The 16,700-nt window shown below is 44.5% G+C and overlaps 1 protein-coding gene across 1 annotated transcript; it reads left to right on the forward strand.

Annotated features, from left to right (window-relative positions):
* Positions 1-12,389: 12,389 nt before the first annotated feature.
* Positions 12,390-13,092, forward strand: LOC136290474 (platelet glycoprotein Ib alpha chain-like). The gene is made up of 2 exons (XM_066184898.1): positions 12,390-12,396; positions 12,515-13,092. Exons 1-2 carry the CDS (start codon positions 12,390-12,392, stop codon positions 13,090-13,092), a joined length of 585 nt encoding a protein of 194 aa, XP_066040995.1.
* The last annotated feature ends 3,608 nt before the right edge of the window (positions 13,093-16,700 follow it).

Below are 16,700 nucleotides of genomic sequence, written 5' to 3' on the forward strand. Positions count from 1 at the left end.
CATTCTTACTTGAGATATATTACAAAAATAAGATGAAATTGGTAATGTCAAAGAGTTTGCAGCAGGAGGGGTTTGGCCTATTGCTTTTTCTTGTTTTTCATTTTTATGTTCATTATTGTTTTGTTTTAAATTCTCCTGTGGAGACAGTAAAATGTTTGAAAGGGCGGGTTAGGGAACTGACAGGTGGTCTATTCATCAGATCCATCCATCTTTAAAGCTCAATCTGCAAAATGTTGTGTGAAGAAATAACTTGAAGCTTCTGAGTTGCTTTAAGTGGAGTTAATGATCTCAGCCAAGTGGCAGTCACGAACCAGAGGTATCAGGGTGCAGGACATACCTGTAGGCTGGTGAGAGGGACACCTGGGCTGCAGGAGGTGACAGATAAAAGAACTCTGAACCCCCAGCTGATTATCCCAACATTCTTGTGCAGTCTGTTTCCTGGAGAGTGAAGGGGTGAGACAGACTCAGTGCAAGATGAAGAACAAGATCATCCTCAGGAAGGGCTGCCATGCCTGTTGCCAGGTCTGACCATGACAAATTATCTATTTCTATTCCTCTTTTGTTAACCCCTTGTTTCTCCCTTTAACCATATCCTACTCCTTTTTCCTTTTTCTGTCTCATTCCCTCCCTATTCTCTGCTACTCACATCTTTGTTATCTCTGGGGTTGTTGGGTGGTAGCAGCTTTCCAGCTTCCAGACTTGTCACATCTCTGAAATGTTGTTGAGAAAGAATGCAACCTAGTGAAGAGTTGAGATACTGTAGAGTCTGAAGCCATCAGACCAAGTATTTTAAAATATGGCCTCAAGTTACACCAGAGAGAGTTTAGATTGGGTATTAGAAAAAAATTTCTTCACTGAAGGTGTTGCCAACAATGGGAACGGCCTACTCAGGGAAGTGGTGGAGTCACCATACCTGGCACTGTTCAAAAAACATCTGGATGTGGCACTGGGGACATGGTTTAGTGGTGAACACGGTGGTGCTGGGTTAAGGGCTCACTCTGATGACCTCAGAGGTCTTTCCCAACCATATCAATTCTGTGATTCTATGATTTGGACTCTGCATTCCCAGGTCCTCCTTAGCATTTGAAAATCTTGATGGAGCTCATGTTTGCCAACTGATTAACTAAATAGGAAGTGGCATTTTTTTGAGTGTTCATCTGGTATTTTTATGAAAGATGGTTATTAATCTGACAGAATTCAAGCTTTTTCATCAGTGATTTGATAATAAGTATGAATTTTGTGGATGACAAAGTGACATAGCCTGCAGTCACTTCATTAGATGTACCTGTTGAAAGAAAATTAGTTTTAATATCAGTGCAAAGCCACGTCTTACAGAAGAAGGGATAAAAATCATTCTGCCCATGTCTAGGACCATTTTTGGGAAATGAGACTGAAAAGTGGCTCTGGAGTGGATGTGGACAAGCAGTTCTGCCCCAGCTATCCACAAAAACAACCATGAAAAATCCTCAGTTCTATAAAGAGATAATTATATAACAAACAAATTTACCTTTTAAAATATCCCTGTTGAGAATAAAAATGGAAGATTGCTTCAAGTTTTAATACCTTTGTTTTATGTGTGCAGTCTTGTCTCATTTTCTGTTCCAGTCCTACCTATGAAATGAGCATCTTAAGATTGTCTGTCTTCCCAAAATGCACAATTTTATTTTATTAAGAGTCTATTTCAACCCAGACCTAAAATCAGGGGCATATTCAGAGATGTCCTTACTTTCTCTAAAGTGTTTCACTAATGACACCCAGACGGCAATAAAACCATTGCCAGGGAAAACAAAATGTAATAATATTGTCACATAAATGAAAAGATGCCACAAATGAATGCATTTACAGAAAATACTTGAGAGCAGACAAGTGGCAATTGGTTTGCAATGTCTCTGCTGGGAAACTCCATACAATTATAATTAGTGCTCTGCCTCTTATTATTCAAACTTGGTTGGGAGATTGACTGAAAATGATTTTTTAATGGCTTTGGTTGCGTATTTTTCCTTTGTTATCAGACCATAACAGCAAGAAGAACAGTATTCTCACTGTACTCAATCTGCCAAAGTGTCCTTTGTACCAGATGGTTTTTGCTTCAGCAAGCTAAATTTAAATCATTAAATTATTGCACTGTATCCCACATTATCATTCTGACAGACCTGGCAGCTAGGAATTGGTTTCCATCAGTAGGTTTTTGTCCAAGATAAAAACCTAGTCAATAGCAAATGATTCAAGTTTAGCCAGTTATTTACTTTGTTGGTGCATCCTTCTACCACTCATTCATATTTCCACCTTCATTCAGGCCTCCTACTACACAAGGCTGGTGATTACTTCTCTCAGTGGGAAGAGATGGTGTTGACAAAACAGAGGATCAACAAAAAATTGTAGGTGATCAATTCTCTATTGTTCTTGTGTTCCTTGATGTTTCCTAGAGTGAAGTCACCTGGGGAAATAATGGAGCTAAAGAAAAGATTAAAGTAGTTAGGAAAAATGAGGGGAGTAATGAAATTCTAGTCCTTTGACAGGTATGAGTGGAACATCAATAAAGGCTAAATGCATTTGCAGTGTTTGCTGTAATAACCCAAATAATATAATGAGGCCTCCTGTTACTAAAAAATATTGGAAAATATTATAGATACCTTATTGTCTTAAAAATTAGTGATATCGATTAATTTTCAGGTATTTATAGTACTATATTAATCACTAGCAAAACATGATGGGCTTTCAAAAGTGATTTTGATTTTTTTCTTTTTCTGCTATGTAAGGAAATCATTGTACGTATTTGTTAATTGTAGAGGATTGTTTTCGTTTTTTTAAAGAAAATGGAGGAGAACAAAGAATGAAAAACCCTATCAATCTTTTCAGGGAAGAGTATTTCAAATATCATTTTATACATGTTATGGAAAGAAACAATTAATGCATGCTCTGAAATCATTTAAAGAGACAAAGTAATGGGACAGAGACAAGCAGTTGTGAGGGGAACCAAAGCCCTGGAGTGGGTAATCGGTGCAGTAAATGAATAAGATTTGGTTAACTATGCAGTAAAGAAACTGAGGAATAGAATGGGGAAGGCAATCTGAGAAAAACTCATTTTGTGATGAAAAGGTTCTGACAGAATGACCCATAGCTTGGATTTTGACTGGAGAAGACTGGAGCACATTGATCACCAATACACTTCATCTCTGAATAAGTACTAAAATCAGAAAATGATGCTTTTTACATTAGGGCAAACAAGGACTAAGAACATTCTGGGAAATGTAGAAGTAAAAAATAAGCTGCACTGACTGTGAGTTTGATTTATGCTAGATAGAAATAGGTGAGTTTTTGACGTGCACCCAAGATCATGGAATCACAGAAATCATGGAAGGGACCTGAAAGACCGTCTTGTTCCACTCCCCTGCCATGGGCAGGAACACCCTTCACTAGACCAGGTTGCTCCAAGCCCCATCCAACCTGGCCAGGAACACTTCCAGGGATGGGGCAGCCCCAACTTCTCTTGGCAAGAGACTAAAATGGCTAAATTTGTAGAGAAAGAAAATAAAGAAGGAAATAAGAAAACGTTCCAGTCAAACTTCCTAGACTGAAGAAACCATGGATAAATCCCACTTTTAACCAGGTATAAGGGCAAAAAATTAAAAAATTCATGATGATAATATCACACCACTGACCCTGCTGTTACTGCATGTGTTCTCCTTGAATTTAACATCTGTATTTTTGTTGGTATACCATAAAAATTATAATTCCAAATCTCAAGAATCACGCTTCTAACTACTTTTACCTTAGTTTTTTCTGTGTTGGAGTCAGCAGTTCCCTGCACCACTGTGAGAGAGCCTAAATGCGTCTCTAACTTGGGAAAAGAAAAAAAAAGTTTCTGGGGAAATTAAGGAGAGAAGAAAAGAATGAAAATGCAAGTAGCAGCAGTGATGAAAGTTCCATCTTTATGAAGATACTCAATGTCCCTGTTCACTCCTTGTTCACATTGCGTGCCCCGTTCCATGGCATGTGACCGTATGTTTAACAATTAGCTTGGTACAGATTTTTCTGTGCAGTTTTTATTGCCCTTATGTCAGTTCTAGGTGGTATTTTGCATAACATTAGTCAAAGAATCAGTGGAAAAAAGAAATTATCATTTTAATTGCAAATTTAAGTGCTGTGATCAATATTCCAAACATGCTGAGCTATAGTATCAGAAACCATACTTAGAATAACATTTATATGCAGCTATTCCTTTCTGACAGATTTTCTGCCTAAGTACCGTGCCCAGTAAGAAAAAGAAGACAAACAGTGAAAGTTCTCATTCTGGGAACACACTGAGTGATCAGGAGAACAATGTGGAAATCAAAGATGTCCCTGAGGGATGTGTTTGTCTGAGTCAGTTCAAAACCCTTTAAACTGGTCTTTCAAAAGAACATGATGCTCTTATTTGTTCTGTTTTGCAGCAATGTGCTGATTAATGCTTGTGCAAATTTTGAGAAGACTAGTTTGGCATAAGGATTTGCTTTCCTTCACCCCTTCTGCTCTTTTTTTTTTTTTTTTTTTTTTTTTTTGTGTGTATGTGTGTGTGTGTGTGTGTGTGTGCGTGTGTGTGCGTGTGTGTGCAGGTTTACAGCTGACAAAGCCAAGATCAAGCTTAAAGAGGACACTTAAAGAAACTTTGGTGCAAAGTGAGACAGAAAATACCTGGACCCTTGTTGTTCCTTCTTATGTGAAGGCAGAAGTGCACAGCTTTCTCACAGCTTCATTTTTACAAAAAATATATTATAACCAATTTTTTACTGGCATGAGAGATTTGCAGATCTGGAAGGGATTCCTGGGAAGATCAAACTTCCCCCAAACAATGTGGGCAACTATACCAGAGAATCATGGAATCATAAAATAATGGAATCCTAAACACAGAATCATAATCACATAGAATCATAACCTCACAGAATCACAGACTGGTTTGTGTTGAAGGGACTTTAAAGCTCATCTTGTTCCAACCTCCTGCCATGGGCAGGGACACCTTCCACTATCCCAGGTTGCTCCAAGCCCTGTCCAACCTGGCTTTGGACACTGTCAGGAATGGGGCATCCACAACTTCTTTGGACCACTTGTCCCAGTGCCTCACCACCCTCACAGTGAAGAATTTTTTCTTAATCTCTAATCTCATCCTGCCCCCTGCAAGTTTGAAGCCATTCCCCCTTGTCCTGTCGTCCTATGCCCTTGTCCAAAGTCCCTTTCCAGCTCTCTTGTAGCCCCTTTAGGCACTGGGAGGTGCTGGAAGGGCTTCTGGGGCCTTCTCCTCTCCAGGCTGAGCATCCCCAGCTCTCTCAGCCTGACTCCAGAGCATCTCAGCATCTCTGTGGCCTCCTCTGGGCTCACTCCAACAGCTTCACATCCTTCTTATGTTGGAGGCCCAGATCTGGACACAGCTCTGCAGGTGGGGTCTCACCTGAGCAGAGCAGAGAGGCAGAGTCCCCTCCCTTGACCTGTCCACCCTGCTTTTGATGCAAATCAGGACACGTTGGGCTTTCTGGGCTGCTAGTGCACATTCTTCAAGGAACAAACTTAAAAACAGTTGCACAGCAGAAAAAGAATGTGCTCTTTTAAAAGAGAGTATTAACCTCACAGTCTGTGCTGGCCAGGTTGTTATAACTACCATGGTGATGATCTCATATGAAAAACACTCTACTGAGAAGCAAACACCTAGCAGAAGAGGTGAGAATAGTAATTTCAAGCTTTCTTCACAGAGAATCCTTCTAGTTCAAAATACCACAGATGTTTTTTAGTTGAAATCTTGCTTTACCAGAGGAATGATGCTGCATCCAGGGAACTTGCTGCTTCACTTTTTTCTCTGCCCTGATCTTTCCAGTGTAAGCAAGAGGATTCACAAAACAGCTTCTTATATCACAGCAGGAGGGGGAAAAAAGGCTTGCTTCAAAATATAGCATGTCATATCATCTCTGTGTGAATCAAGATACTGGGAAACTTACTTTCCTCTAGAATATTTACCTGCCTTGGACTGAGTTGCAGGTTTTTAGTAAGTTTTAAAGAACAAAAAAGCTGCAGTCTGATATCTCTTACACTTAAGGGCTCTAAGAACCTATTGTGAGACACTTCACAGGGGAGCAGAGAAATACTAAAGTACCATTAAAAAAAACAAAACAAAACACAAAAGTGTGCCAAGAAAACTGAGCAGGAAAAGGCAGACAATATTTTCTGTGGTAGGAAAAACACACAAGAAATATGAACCACCTAGTCTAGGGGAAGGTGTTCCTACCCATGGGAGAGGGGCTGGAACTAGATGATCTTTGAGGTCCCTTCCAGCCTAAAACATTCTATGATTCTAAGATTTTATGACTCTGTGATTCTGTGACTCTCTGAAACGATTGCCTACATTATTAGGGGAGGTTTGATGTCCCCAGGATTCTGTGATTCTATGACACAGCTTCCAATTTACACGTAGGTCACAGAAGGATTAACTCTGCTCACTAAATTTGGGTCTCTGTTCTGCTGGTGGCTGGACCCCAGTGAAATTTGAATCTTATATACAGCTGGTGTATCTGGATTGAGGCAATATGCTAACTGCCAAGATGCCACATTAAAATCCACTGGGGACCAAAGCAGAGCTGCTAAACATCTGATTGCTGGGAAGATTTAAGCTTGGGGGGTGTGTAAATGGGCTCACTGTCTAGGACAGGGCTAAAATCAAATATATAGACTGAAGCCTACATCTGTAGGTGGAATTAAGCAGGAAAATGTCATTAGTCTTACTTGGCTATAACCAAGCAGTTCCTAGGGCCAGGGAGATGTTCAGTCAAGAAGCCAACAAAAAAAAAAAAAAGAGTGAGTGGCAGCATGTTCAGAGACTGTTGTGAATTTTGGGCAACAAGAAAGATTGTACAGCAAACTTTGATATGACAAATGAGAGATGTTTCACTCTGCCTTTCCATTTTTCTACCTCTAAGAGTGGTGTTTTGCAAAACAAACACCAGCATGAAGAGTGAGTCTGTTCTCCCCTGTTGCTGGCTCTGAACTTCTGCTTTCCTTTTATTGTCAAGAACAGATTGAGTCTAAGTACATGGCTTCCCAAGACATGGTGAGTCAAATTAATAAGCTGTCCTTTCTTTTCCAGAAGGCAATGCCTTCCTGCACACTCTCATCTTTGCTGTCCCTCCTCATCTGCTCTCCCACTGCTCACTCTGTATGCTCTGAAGAGACTTTTCAGAAGTAATATACCTCGGTGAAAGGGAGGAATACAAGCTCAGTGGATATTTACTGCCTTTTGCCTTACTGGATACTTTTCTGCCTTTTCAGTGAGTTACATCCATTCAGTAAAAAGTCTGATAGGTCCTAGAGACAGAACAAATGGCTGAAAGATAAAATTATGTGGCTAGTAGTAGGGGAGGGCTGAGGTTAGTTAGGGATGAGGAAGAGATGAACAGGGCAAGTGGAAATAGGGACTCATGACATGTAGAAGGTGTCTGGTTATTCCAGGAGTGTGTTCTGAAGGGCACTTACAGGAAAGATGGGGAAAGGGTATTTACTGGAGCCTTTAGTGACAGGACCAAGGGGAATGGTTTCAAATTGAAAGAGAGTAGGTTTAGATTGGATATTAGTAAAAAAAATATTTACTGACAGGGTGGTGAGGCCCTGGCACAGGTTGCCCAGAGAAGCTGTGGATGCTCCATATGTGAAAGTGTTCAAGGCCAGACTGGAAGGGACCCTGAGCAACCTGGTCTAGTAGAACGTGTCCATGCCCACGGCAGGAAATCTGGGACAAGATGACCTTTAAGGGCCCTTCCAACCCAAACCAGTGTGCGATTCTGTTGCAGAGCACATTCAGTACAGGTAGCTCAAGGGTGCAGCTGCAGTTCCATCTGCAGGTTGAGCTCTGGGTGTCAGGAGACCCAGGCAAGAGCTCATGAAGTGCTGGCCCTCAGCATATAAAAGGGCACAGGGACCTGTGGCCCAGGAATGGGACCCAAGGGCTCCAGACTTTCCCCACACTAAGTCTGTGAGTGTATAAAAGCCAAGGGCTTCCTTGGTTCAGGGTCCCTCCCTCCCTGGAGGCACCCAGCTCAAGTCGTTGTTTTGTTATTTCACCAATATTAAACAATTTGTAGGATCTGTACTTCTGTGATTCTGCTGTGGGAAACCTGGGGTTGAACTGATAAGGAAACTTGATTTGACCAGGTGAGTGTGGGGTGTGTGCAGGGAGCCAAGCCAGGCACTGGAGCTGCCTGCTGGTGGTGGAGGTGGTGTGGGTGTGGCTGCCAAGGTGGCCCCTGGATGCTCTGACAGGGAAGATTCCTTAACAATTCTGATTCATCTTTCCAATTAATTTTTCAGAATTTCACTTGCAGAAATAATTTAATCTCACTGTGCCTTATGCACTGAATTAACCTGGGGGCTTGGCAACCATGCAAACACCTGTCAGACCTCCAGAGAAATCTCAGTTGGAGCTACAAACTTTATTTTCACACGTACTTCATGCTGCTCTGTGATAAGGCTTTCTTGGGTTTGTTTTGTTCTAACAAAAAAGTGTCTCTGTCTTTTTAAAAGCAGTGGCTGCTTCTTAATGCAATGAGATTTTTCTTAATAATGACACAGCACATAATCCTGAAAGCCTGGGAGTACAGTTTAACCACTTGGAAAAATGACCTTTTGTACTATTACTGGAACTAGCTAGCAGGCTATAGTGCCTGAATTTTGTTTTCTTTGTACCACAGAAAATAATTCAAAACCTTTTGTTCGGTGCACTGGTTTTGGCTCAAGTGGAGCCAATTTTTTCTCAGTAGCTGGTACAGGGCTGTGTTTTGGATTCAGAATTGAGAATACATTGGTAAAATAGTTATGTTTTGGTTTTGCTAAATCATATTTATCCTATGCTGGGATTTTTTTTGACGGTTTTTATTAGATTGTTTCAAAGTTTTCTGATGGGGGATTGGGTTTTTTAAGGGCTTACTTTGGTCTTATTCTCTACTAATGAGAAGGAAGGTAAACAAAATGGCAGGGAGGTACAGCCAGGACAGGTGACCTGAACTGGCCAAAGGGATATTCTGCACCACAGAATGGCATGCCTACTATAAAAACTAGGGGAGTTATCTGGAAAAGGACCTGATCTGGGTTCAGGAGGGCAATTCTTACATTACTGATCAGTAGTTAGGGAGCACTTGTATTGTGCATCATGTTTGGGTTTTTTTCTTCTCATTATAGCTACTATTGCTATACCTTACTTTGTTCTAAGTTACTGAGCTTCTCTAAATGATTAATTTTTAAACCTGTTGGGGGTTAGATTTGTTCCTTCTTTCTGTAAAGAATTTTTTCCCCATAAGTTACCAAGGAGACCAAGTGTTGGATACTTGAGAGCACTTAACCGAAACAAAGAGGTGGACAAAGGTGGAAGGGGGAGAGAAGCAGGTAAAAGACAGAGCTTGAGGCAGCGGTGGGCTTTTCTTTTTTCCGGCGTTTGGGGAGGGAGAGAACGGCTGTTACTGGCTGGAAGAGTTTCACTGTGGCCAAAGGGATCCAGTCCTGGGAAATCTACTATCACCGGTTCGGCCTGAATCCTGAGTTTTCCCTGCCACCCGCGGGAGCTGGGCCGCTTTCTGCCTCGCCTTCAGCTTCTTCGGCGCTGCTCCTCTTGCTGTAGCGTGACCCTGCACCCCCTGCGCTGCCGGGACATCCTGCCCCTGCCTGCCGGGACACCCTGCCATCCCAGCTACCAGCCCGGGACTTTTCCACTGTTTCAGCTTGGTGCTCTGAGGATCCTGCAGGGACACCAAAACCAAACTGCCCTGGGTTTTGTGAAACAAAGCCCTCAAGGTTCTTGGTACTGTTTTTCGTTTGTTATTAATGCTGTAGTTGTTTGGTGGAGGTTTTTTTGTGTTTGTTTGTTTTGTAATACATACTAGTAAAGAACTGCTATTCCTATTTCCCAAATCTTTGCCAAAGAGCCTCTGATTGTAATTTATAATTAAAAAAGAAAAAAAAAGGGGGGGGGGAAGTTTACACTCTCCATCCTAAAGGAAACTGCAGGTTTTTTTTTTTTTTTTATTTTTTTATTACCTGGAAGATACCTGTCTTCCCAAACCAAGACAAAACCTCTCTAAACCTAAAAGTTCTACTTTTGATTTTCCTTCTCCCACTCCACCAGGGTGGGAGGGAAGAGAAGGGTGTTGAGCAAGTGGCTGCGTGGTGCTTAATTTCTGGCTGAGGCTGGAACCACAACTGGGTACTTGGGTATTTGGGAGTAGCCACAATCTGCACAGCTGACCCCAAGGTTAGGGTTAGGGCACCCCAAAGGTACCGCCAGAGGGATATTCTGTACCATATTCCATCAGGATCAGTTCATAAAGAGGGAGAAAGAAGGAAGAAGGAGGGACCTGCTGGATGTCTGCTGGAAACTAAACACATCAGGGGCAGCCTGGGAGGATCCTGGAGTCTGTAAAAGAGAACTTCACTTCCTGTCATAGCTGGTGAGCCCACCAGGGGCATCATCCCTATAAAAGGGGGCAGGCAGCTCAGGAAGTGTTTATGGATGTTGTTAGGTCATGTAGGAAGAAAATTAGAGAGACAAAAGCTCAGTTAGAAATTAATTTGGCCACTTCTGTAAATGATAGTAAAAAGTGGTTTTGTAAATACATTAATGGCAAAAGGAGTGCCAAGGAAAAACTCCATTCTTTGCCTGACCCAGAGGAAAACACAGTCACCAAAGGTGAGGAAAAGGCTGAGGTACTTAACACTTTCTTTGCCTCAGCCCTCAAGAGTAAGACCAGTTATCCTCAGGGCAACAGGCCCCCTAAGCTGGTAGACAGGAATGGGGAGCAGAATGGAATCCCTGAAATCCAGGTGGAGGCAGAAGAGCTCGCCAAGGCCTTCTGCAGCATTCATCATCCGTCCTGGCTAACTGGGCATGTCCCAGACAACAGGAGCTGCCAATGTGAGGCCCATCCACGAGGGCTGGAAGGAGAATCCAGGGAACTCCAGGCCTGTCAGCCTGACCTTTGTGCCCAGAAAGGTTATGGAACAGATCATCTTGAGTGTGATCACACAGCACATATGGGACAACCAGGGGATCAGGCCCAGTCAGCACAGGTTTAGGAGCTAAACGTTCTGTTGTCCAGCATATCCCTTTGGGCAGTTGAGGTCAGCTGTCTGTCTGTGTCTACTCCCAATTCCCCACACATCCCCAGCCCAAAGCAGCACCTGGAAATGCTGGCCACTCTTACTGGAGGATCAGGAAGGTGCCTGGGCTGCCCTGCTCCACGGCAAACACCAGCACAGCACTGAGCTCCAGGTTGGAGGGGCCACGCAGCAGCATCTGGCAGGATTGGGAGCTGGGCAGCAGCATGAGCTGCCAGTGATGCCACTGGGGCAAATGCTCCCAGGCTGTCCGCACCAAGTTCTGCGCCCAGCAGGCCGTTTCCTCCAAGTCTAAGTAGGAGCCTGTGCAGAGGTTCTGCAGCAGGGGTGAGTGCTTGGCCGCCTCATTGGTCTTGGAGGGGTGGACAAAACACGGAACATTCCCTGTGTTCCTCAAGCAGGTGCACTCCAGCACCACACGGATGTTGGAGCACCTCTCTGGCAGACGTGTTCCGCTGTACAGCTCCAGCCTGAAAGAGTGCCTGGAGGGTGGCTTCAGGAACACAAGCAGCTGGTACAAGATTCGATCCTCGAAGATATTCCAGGATTCATGGATGCTGTTCAGCCTGGTCATCGGGTGCATCTCTGGCATGAAAGTGTCCTTGGAGAGCATTCGGCAGACACGGAGGATGTCATGCACCATCTTCTTCACATCCCTGCACATGTCAGACAGTCCCTGTATGGGCAGTAGGTTAGGCACAGAAAAAACCCTGACCTCTGAGGATCTTCCTTTGTGCTTTTCGTCCCCATTGTCACTTTCTTCCTCGCTGCCAGAGGTGTCCTCCACACAGCAGCTGTAAAAGGCAAGCTTCATTTGCCAGGCCACCCTGCAGACCTCGATGAGCGTGACTGCTGCAGCAGCCCAGAAGAGACAGAGCTGCAACCCAGAGAGGAGTGAGGCTTCTTGTGGGGACCTGATCCTCTCAAGCTCCTGCTGCAGATGCATCATCTCCTGGTACAGAAACTCCTCACGCTGCTTCATCTGCTGGATCACGGCCATATCAATGTGTGGATCTTGTGTCTGCCCAGGAAGGATGGCCAGCATAGCCAGAAGGAATGTGATTGCCATAGCCATAGCCTGGAGGGGGTGGGAGAAAGGTTTATCCAGCGGGTCTGGCTGAGCAGGACTGAAGGGACCACAGTCCCTGGCTGGAGACAGCACAGGGCCCATCCTGCCCAAGCCACCCTGATGGTCATCCCCTGGCTGGGCTGTGCCCCATGAAAGGACAAGAGACACTTGAACTGTCTCCTGAGGCCCCATCCCTGCCATGCTGGGCAATTCCATGGAGCCAGGGGCACCTGGCACATCCTCAAAGCCTTTCTGGCACCACTGGGAGCCCTGAGCCCTTCTGCTCCCAGCCCTGAGAGTGCCACCCTGCCCTGCCCTGCCCAGCCCTGTCCTGCCCTGAGAGTGACACCCTGCGCTGCCCTGAGAGTGCCACCCTGCCCTGCCCTGAGAGTGACACCCTGGGCTGCCCTGAGAGTGACACCCTGGGCTGCCCTGAGAGTGCCACCCTGCCCTGCCCTGAGAGTGACACCCTGCGCTGCCCTGAGAGTGCCACCCTGCCCTGCCCTGAGAGTGACACCCTGGGCTGCCCTGAGAGTGACACCCTGCCCTGCCCTGAGAGTGACACCCTGCGCTGCCCTGAGAGTGCCACCCTGCGCTGCCCTGAGAGTGCCACCCTGCCCTGCCCTGAGAGTGCCACCCTGGGCTGCCCTGAGAGTGACACCCTGGGCTGCCCTGAGAGTGACACCCTGCGCTGCCCTGAGAGTGACACCCTGGGCTGCCCTGAGAGTGCCACCCTGCCCTGCCCTGAGAGTGCCACCCTGCCCTGCCCTGAGAGTGACACCCTGGGCTGCCCTGAGAGTGCCACCCTGCCCTGCCCTGAGAGTGACACCCTGCGCTGCCCTGAGAGTGCCACCCTGCCCTGCCCTGCCCTGCCCTGGGGCCCGGGCCCCACTCAGAGTTAGAAACTCCCCTGGGCATCTGTCCCATTGCCCATCCATCCCAGCCCTCCCTGTGCATGTGCACTCACCAATTGCCCAAGTCCAGCTGCAGGTGGTTGCCTGGTGGTGTCCCTGGGGATAGCTCCCACTGTCACCTCTTCTCTGTAATGTGACAGCCAGCGGAGCTGACAAGCCCCGGACTTCAACCCTACCCCCTGCTCAGTGGACTTTGGGCATCACTGCACCAAGTCCAAACCTACTGCAGGAGGTCCCAGGGGTCTCTTAGCAAAGCAGGGACAGGCCCAAAAGCCAGCACAGAGAGCCCCAACTCTCCCTGTCCCCAGCCCAAGGTCAGAACCTTGCCCTGCTCTGAAGAGCTCAGCCCTCACTCAGGGTTAGAAAACCCCCTGGGCATCCGTCCAGTCACCAACCCAGCCCAGCCTTCCCTGCGCACGTGCACACACGAACCACCCAAGTCCAACTGCACTGGGGCTGCCTGGTGTCGTCCTTAGGGACAGGTCCCACTGTCACCCATCCTCTGTGATGTCACAGCCACCAGAGCCTCATCACCCAGCTGACAATCCCAAACCCCACCCCACCCCCTCTCAACGAGTTCTTGGCATCATCACCCCAAGTACAACACCACTGGGCAGGGGTTCCCTGGGACTCTCCTGACAAAGTGGCAGCCCAGGCCACCCTGATGGGCAACCCCTGGCTGGGCTGTGCTCATGAAAGGACAAGAGATACCTGAGCAGAGCCTCTCGAGGCCCCATCCCTGCCATGCAACAGTGTGCCATAAAACCCTGGGCACCCGGCACATCCCCTAAGCCTCTCTGGGCAACTGACACTCCCCAGGAGCCCTGAGCCCTTCTGTCCCCAGCCCCAAGGGTGGTCCTGGCACTGACTGACAGACCCTGGGATGCACTGGCAGATCCTGGGTACCAGGGATATGCACAGTCCATGATCCCAACCCAATGGACAGAGCCATGACTTTTGAACTAAGGGTTGCCCTACCTAAAGAAACATCACATGCAATCTCTCTCTGACTACATCTCTAAAATTTTGACCTTTTCAGTTGTTGGGTCAGTTATTTCAATGGATTATATAAATCCATTTATAGAATGGATTTAAGAACCCAAAGCATCCAGTTGGGTTCTTGCAGAAGTCTAATTTGGATTTACTCAGCTCTGGAAAGAGATGCAGAGGAAAGTTCTAGGAAGGATTTCTGGGGATGTTATTGTGTGCCTGAAGAATGTCAGGATCTAGAATGATGTTTTTAACCTTAAGTGCTAGACTTATGCTGCAAAGGTCTTTTCTGAAATGATCTCTATTCGGCTTTTTGATTTTCTTAAGGAAAATGAAGAAATGATTTGGGTGTTGCATGCCACATAGTTCAAGTCTGACAATTAGACAGGTCGATCAACCAATTCTGCACTGACTTCAAAGGAAAAGTTTTTGGGAAAAAGAAAATAAAAATTCGCAAGCTCCTGTTTTCTTATGGTAGGCTTTTTCTTCTAGTTATCTAATTTCAGTTATCTTTATAAAAGCATCCCTTACATACTTTTTCCCCTGAATCAGATTAACCTAGCAGAGTGTTTAATAATGAATTCCACTCAGCATGCCAGTAGAACAGAAAAGTTCTTTTGTCTGATCTTGGACAAGTTCTCTAATAGGTAAAAATGAGATCCACAGGGCAGAATATGCTAATAAATTATGAAAAGAATTTATTAGAATTTCTGAAAGGTATTTGACTTATCTCATAGAACATTTTATGTGGTTTCATGATTATCAGCCCTTTTCAGCTTGTTGCTTTAGAAATGCATGAAGAGCTGAGAACAACATTTGCAGATCATTTTTGCATCTTAACGGACTGTTCCCACAAAACTGTTACTGTTCTTTAACAGTTACTTGGGTACTCAGCCTTGCTAGGAGTACTGCAAAACATTTAGATACAAGCCCTAAACCCTGTATTAAATTTCTTTAGTTGTCTGAGGAACCTTAGCTGGGTGGGTAGTATCAATCTTTATAGTAGACTGAAACAAACACCTGAGACTTCTGGATTTTAACTCAGTCCTGTTCTGTCCAGTGACTTATTTTGTCTGTTCAATTGGTAAAACACATATGATGTGAGTCCCTCAGGAACTTCATCCTGTGAGTAATAAATGAGCCTGCAGCATCTGCTTTATTGATGTGATGGATCAATAGCCAGCCTGATTATTGACACTATGTAAATCACAGTAAAATCAGAAGGTATACTACTAAAACTGAGATTAATTTCCCCTATAATTAGACATGTAGTGATTTGTTATGATTGCTCTATGTCTTATTTTGTTGCCTTTTTCTAAAATGCAAATTATAAACAGGAATGAAAAAGATCTAAATTTAGGCATGCCTGGATCTAATCTGCTGTTTTAATGTGGTAAATTTTAAACACTGAGAACATTTGGATGAACTTTCAGGTGGGAACCTCCCAAAATAAAGGGGCTCTTGAGCTTTGTGGTTTTGCTGATCTGGGTGGTTGTTCAAGGCTCCTTGGGAGTTGTAAAAATATTTCTCAGTACAGGACAGATGAGCCATGATGAGCTAATTTTCTGCAGTGCTTGGATAAACACAAATTTAGATGCCATACAAGAGTCAAATGGGTTTATCAATACATATTAATATAGAGACATGTAAATATATGTCTGTATTTGTTCAGAGGCCTGAATAAATGGTGGAATAAATTTAATTAGGCAATGTGATCTCTGCCTTACATTGTTAATGATATAATTTCTGCAGACAGCTGCAGAACCAGGAAGAGCAGAAAGTGTTTGACTGCTGCCATTGCACTGACAGCCATTCTCTGTCTCTCCTGGTGTCCTGAGCTACATTAAATCCTTACAAAACAGACCCAGTCTGAGGTAAGCACGCTGAATGAAGAAAGATTTAGAAGTTTATGTTGTCCTGCAGGTGTGCAAAAAATCTTTCAGTGAGAAAAGTGATGTATTGGCCTCGTTAGAGACAAAGAGGGACTAACTAAGAACTGCATTTCTGAGAGCATTTAATAATTAAAGGAGGACTTTAAGTTGTACTGAATGGAAGGAATTAGCCTGCTGTAGTTTGGATATCATTACCTGAAAGTCCATGCAATTAAACAACATGAACTGAGATGTCTTGAGACCAATCTAAACTCAGGTGGTGACTTATTCCTTCTGATATTTGTGGATCCCAGTGTTCCTCCCACACCAGAAACCTTCACAGACTCTGGTTTATAAGTCATCATATTTGACTGAATGTGCTGCAAATCTTTTTATAAAGAAAAGGCTCATTTTGATAGAAAACCACCTAAATCCTGGAATTACATTTTTTCTTACTCGGTCCTGAATGAGCAAAAGTTCTTGCCAAGGCAGTGCTCTGAAAGGCTTGTTCACAGATTATCACATCTGTGTCCAGATGAAATTAAAATGGCAAAGCCGTTGGGGACCAATTCATAGCAGATGACAAAGAGCAAAGAAACAGGGAAAATAAATTTAGAGCTGACATTTTCCTTAATGAGTGCTTCTTTGAACTTCTCTTAGAAACAACTAGTTCTACTGCAAGGGGTTGATTTTTTCCAGGGTCTGTTGCAAAACTCAACTGAATTTTGCAGCTGT

The sequence above is a fragment of the Chamaea fasciata genome, unplaced genomic scaffold, assembly GCF_029207755.1.
Source record: "Chamaea fasciata isolate MVZ Bird 193981 ecotype frontalis unplaced genomic scaffold, bChaFas1.0.hap1 SCAF_6, whole genome shotgun sequence".
Taxonomy (NCBI): domain Eukaryota; kingdom Metazoa; phylum Chordata; class Aves; order Passeriformes; family Sylviidae; genus Chamaea; species Chamaea fasciata.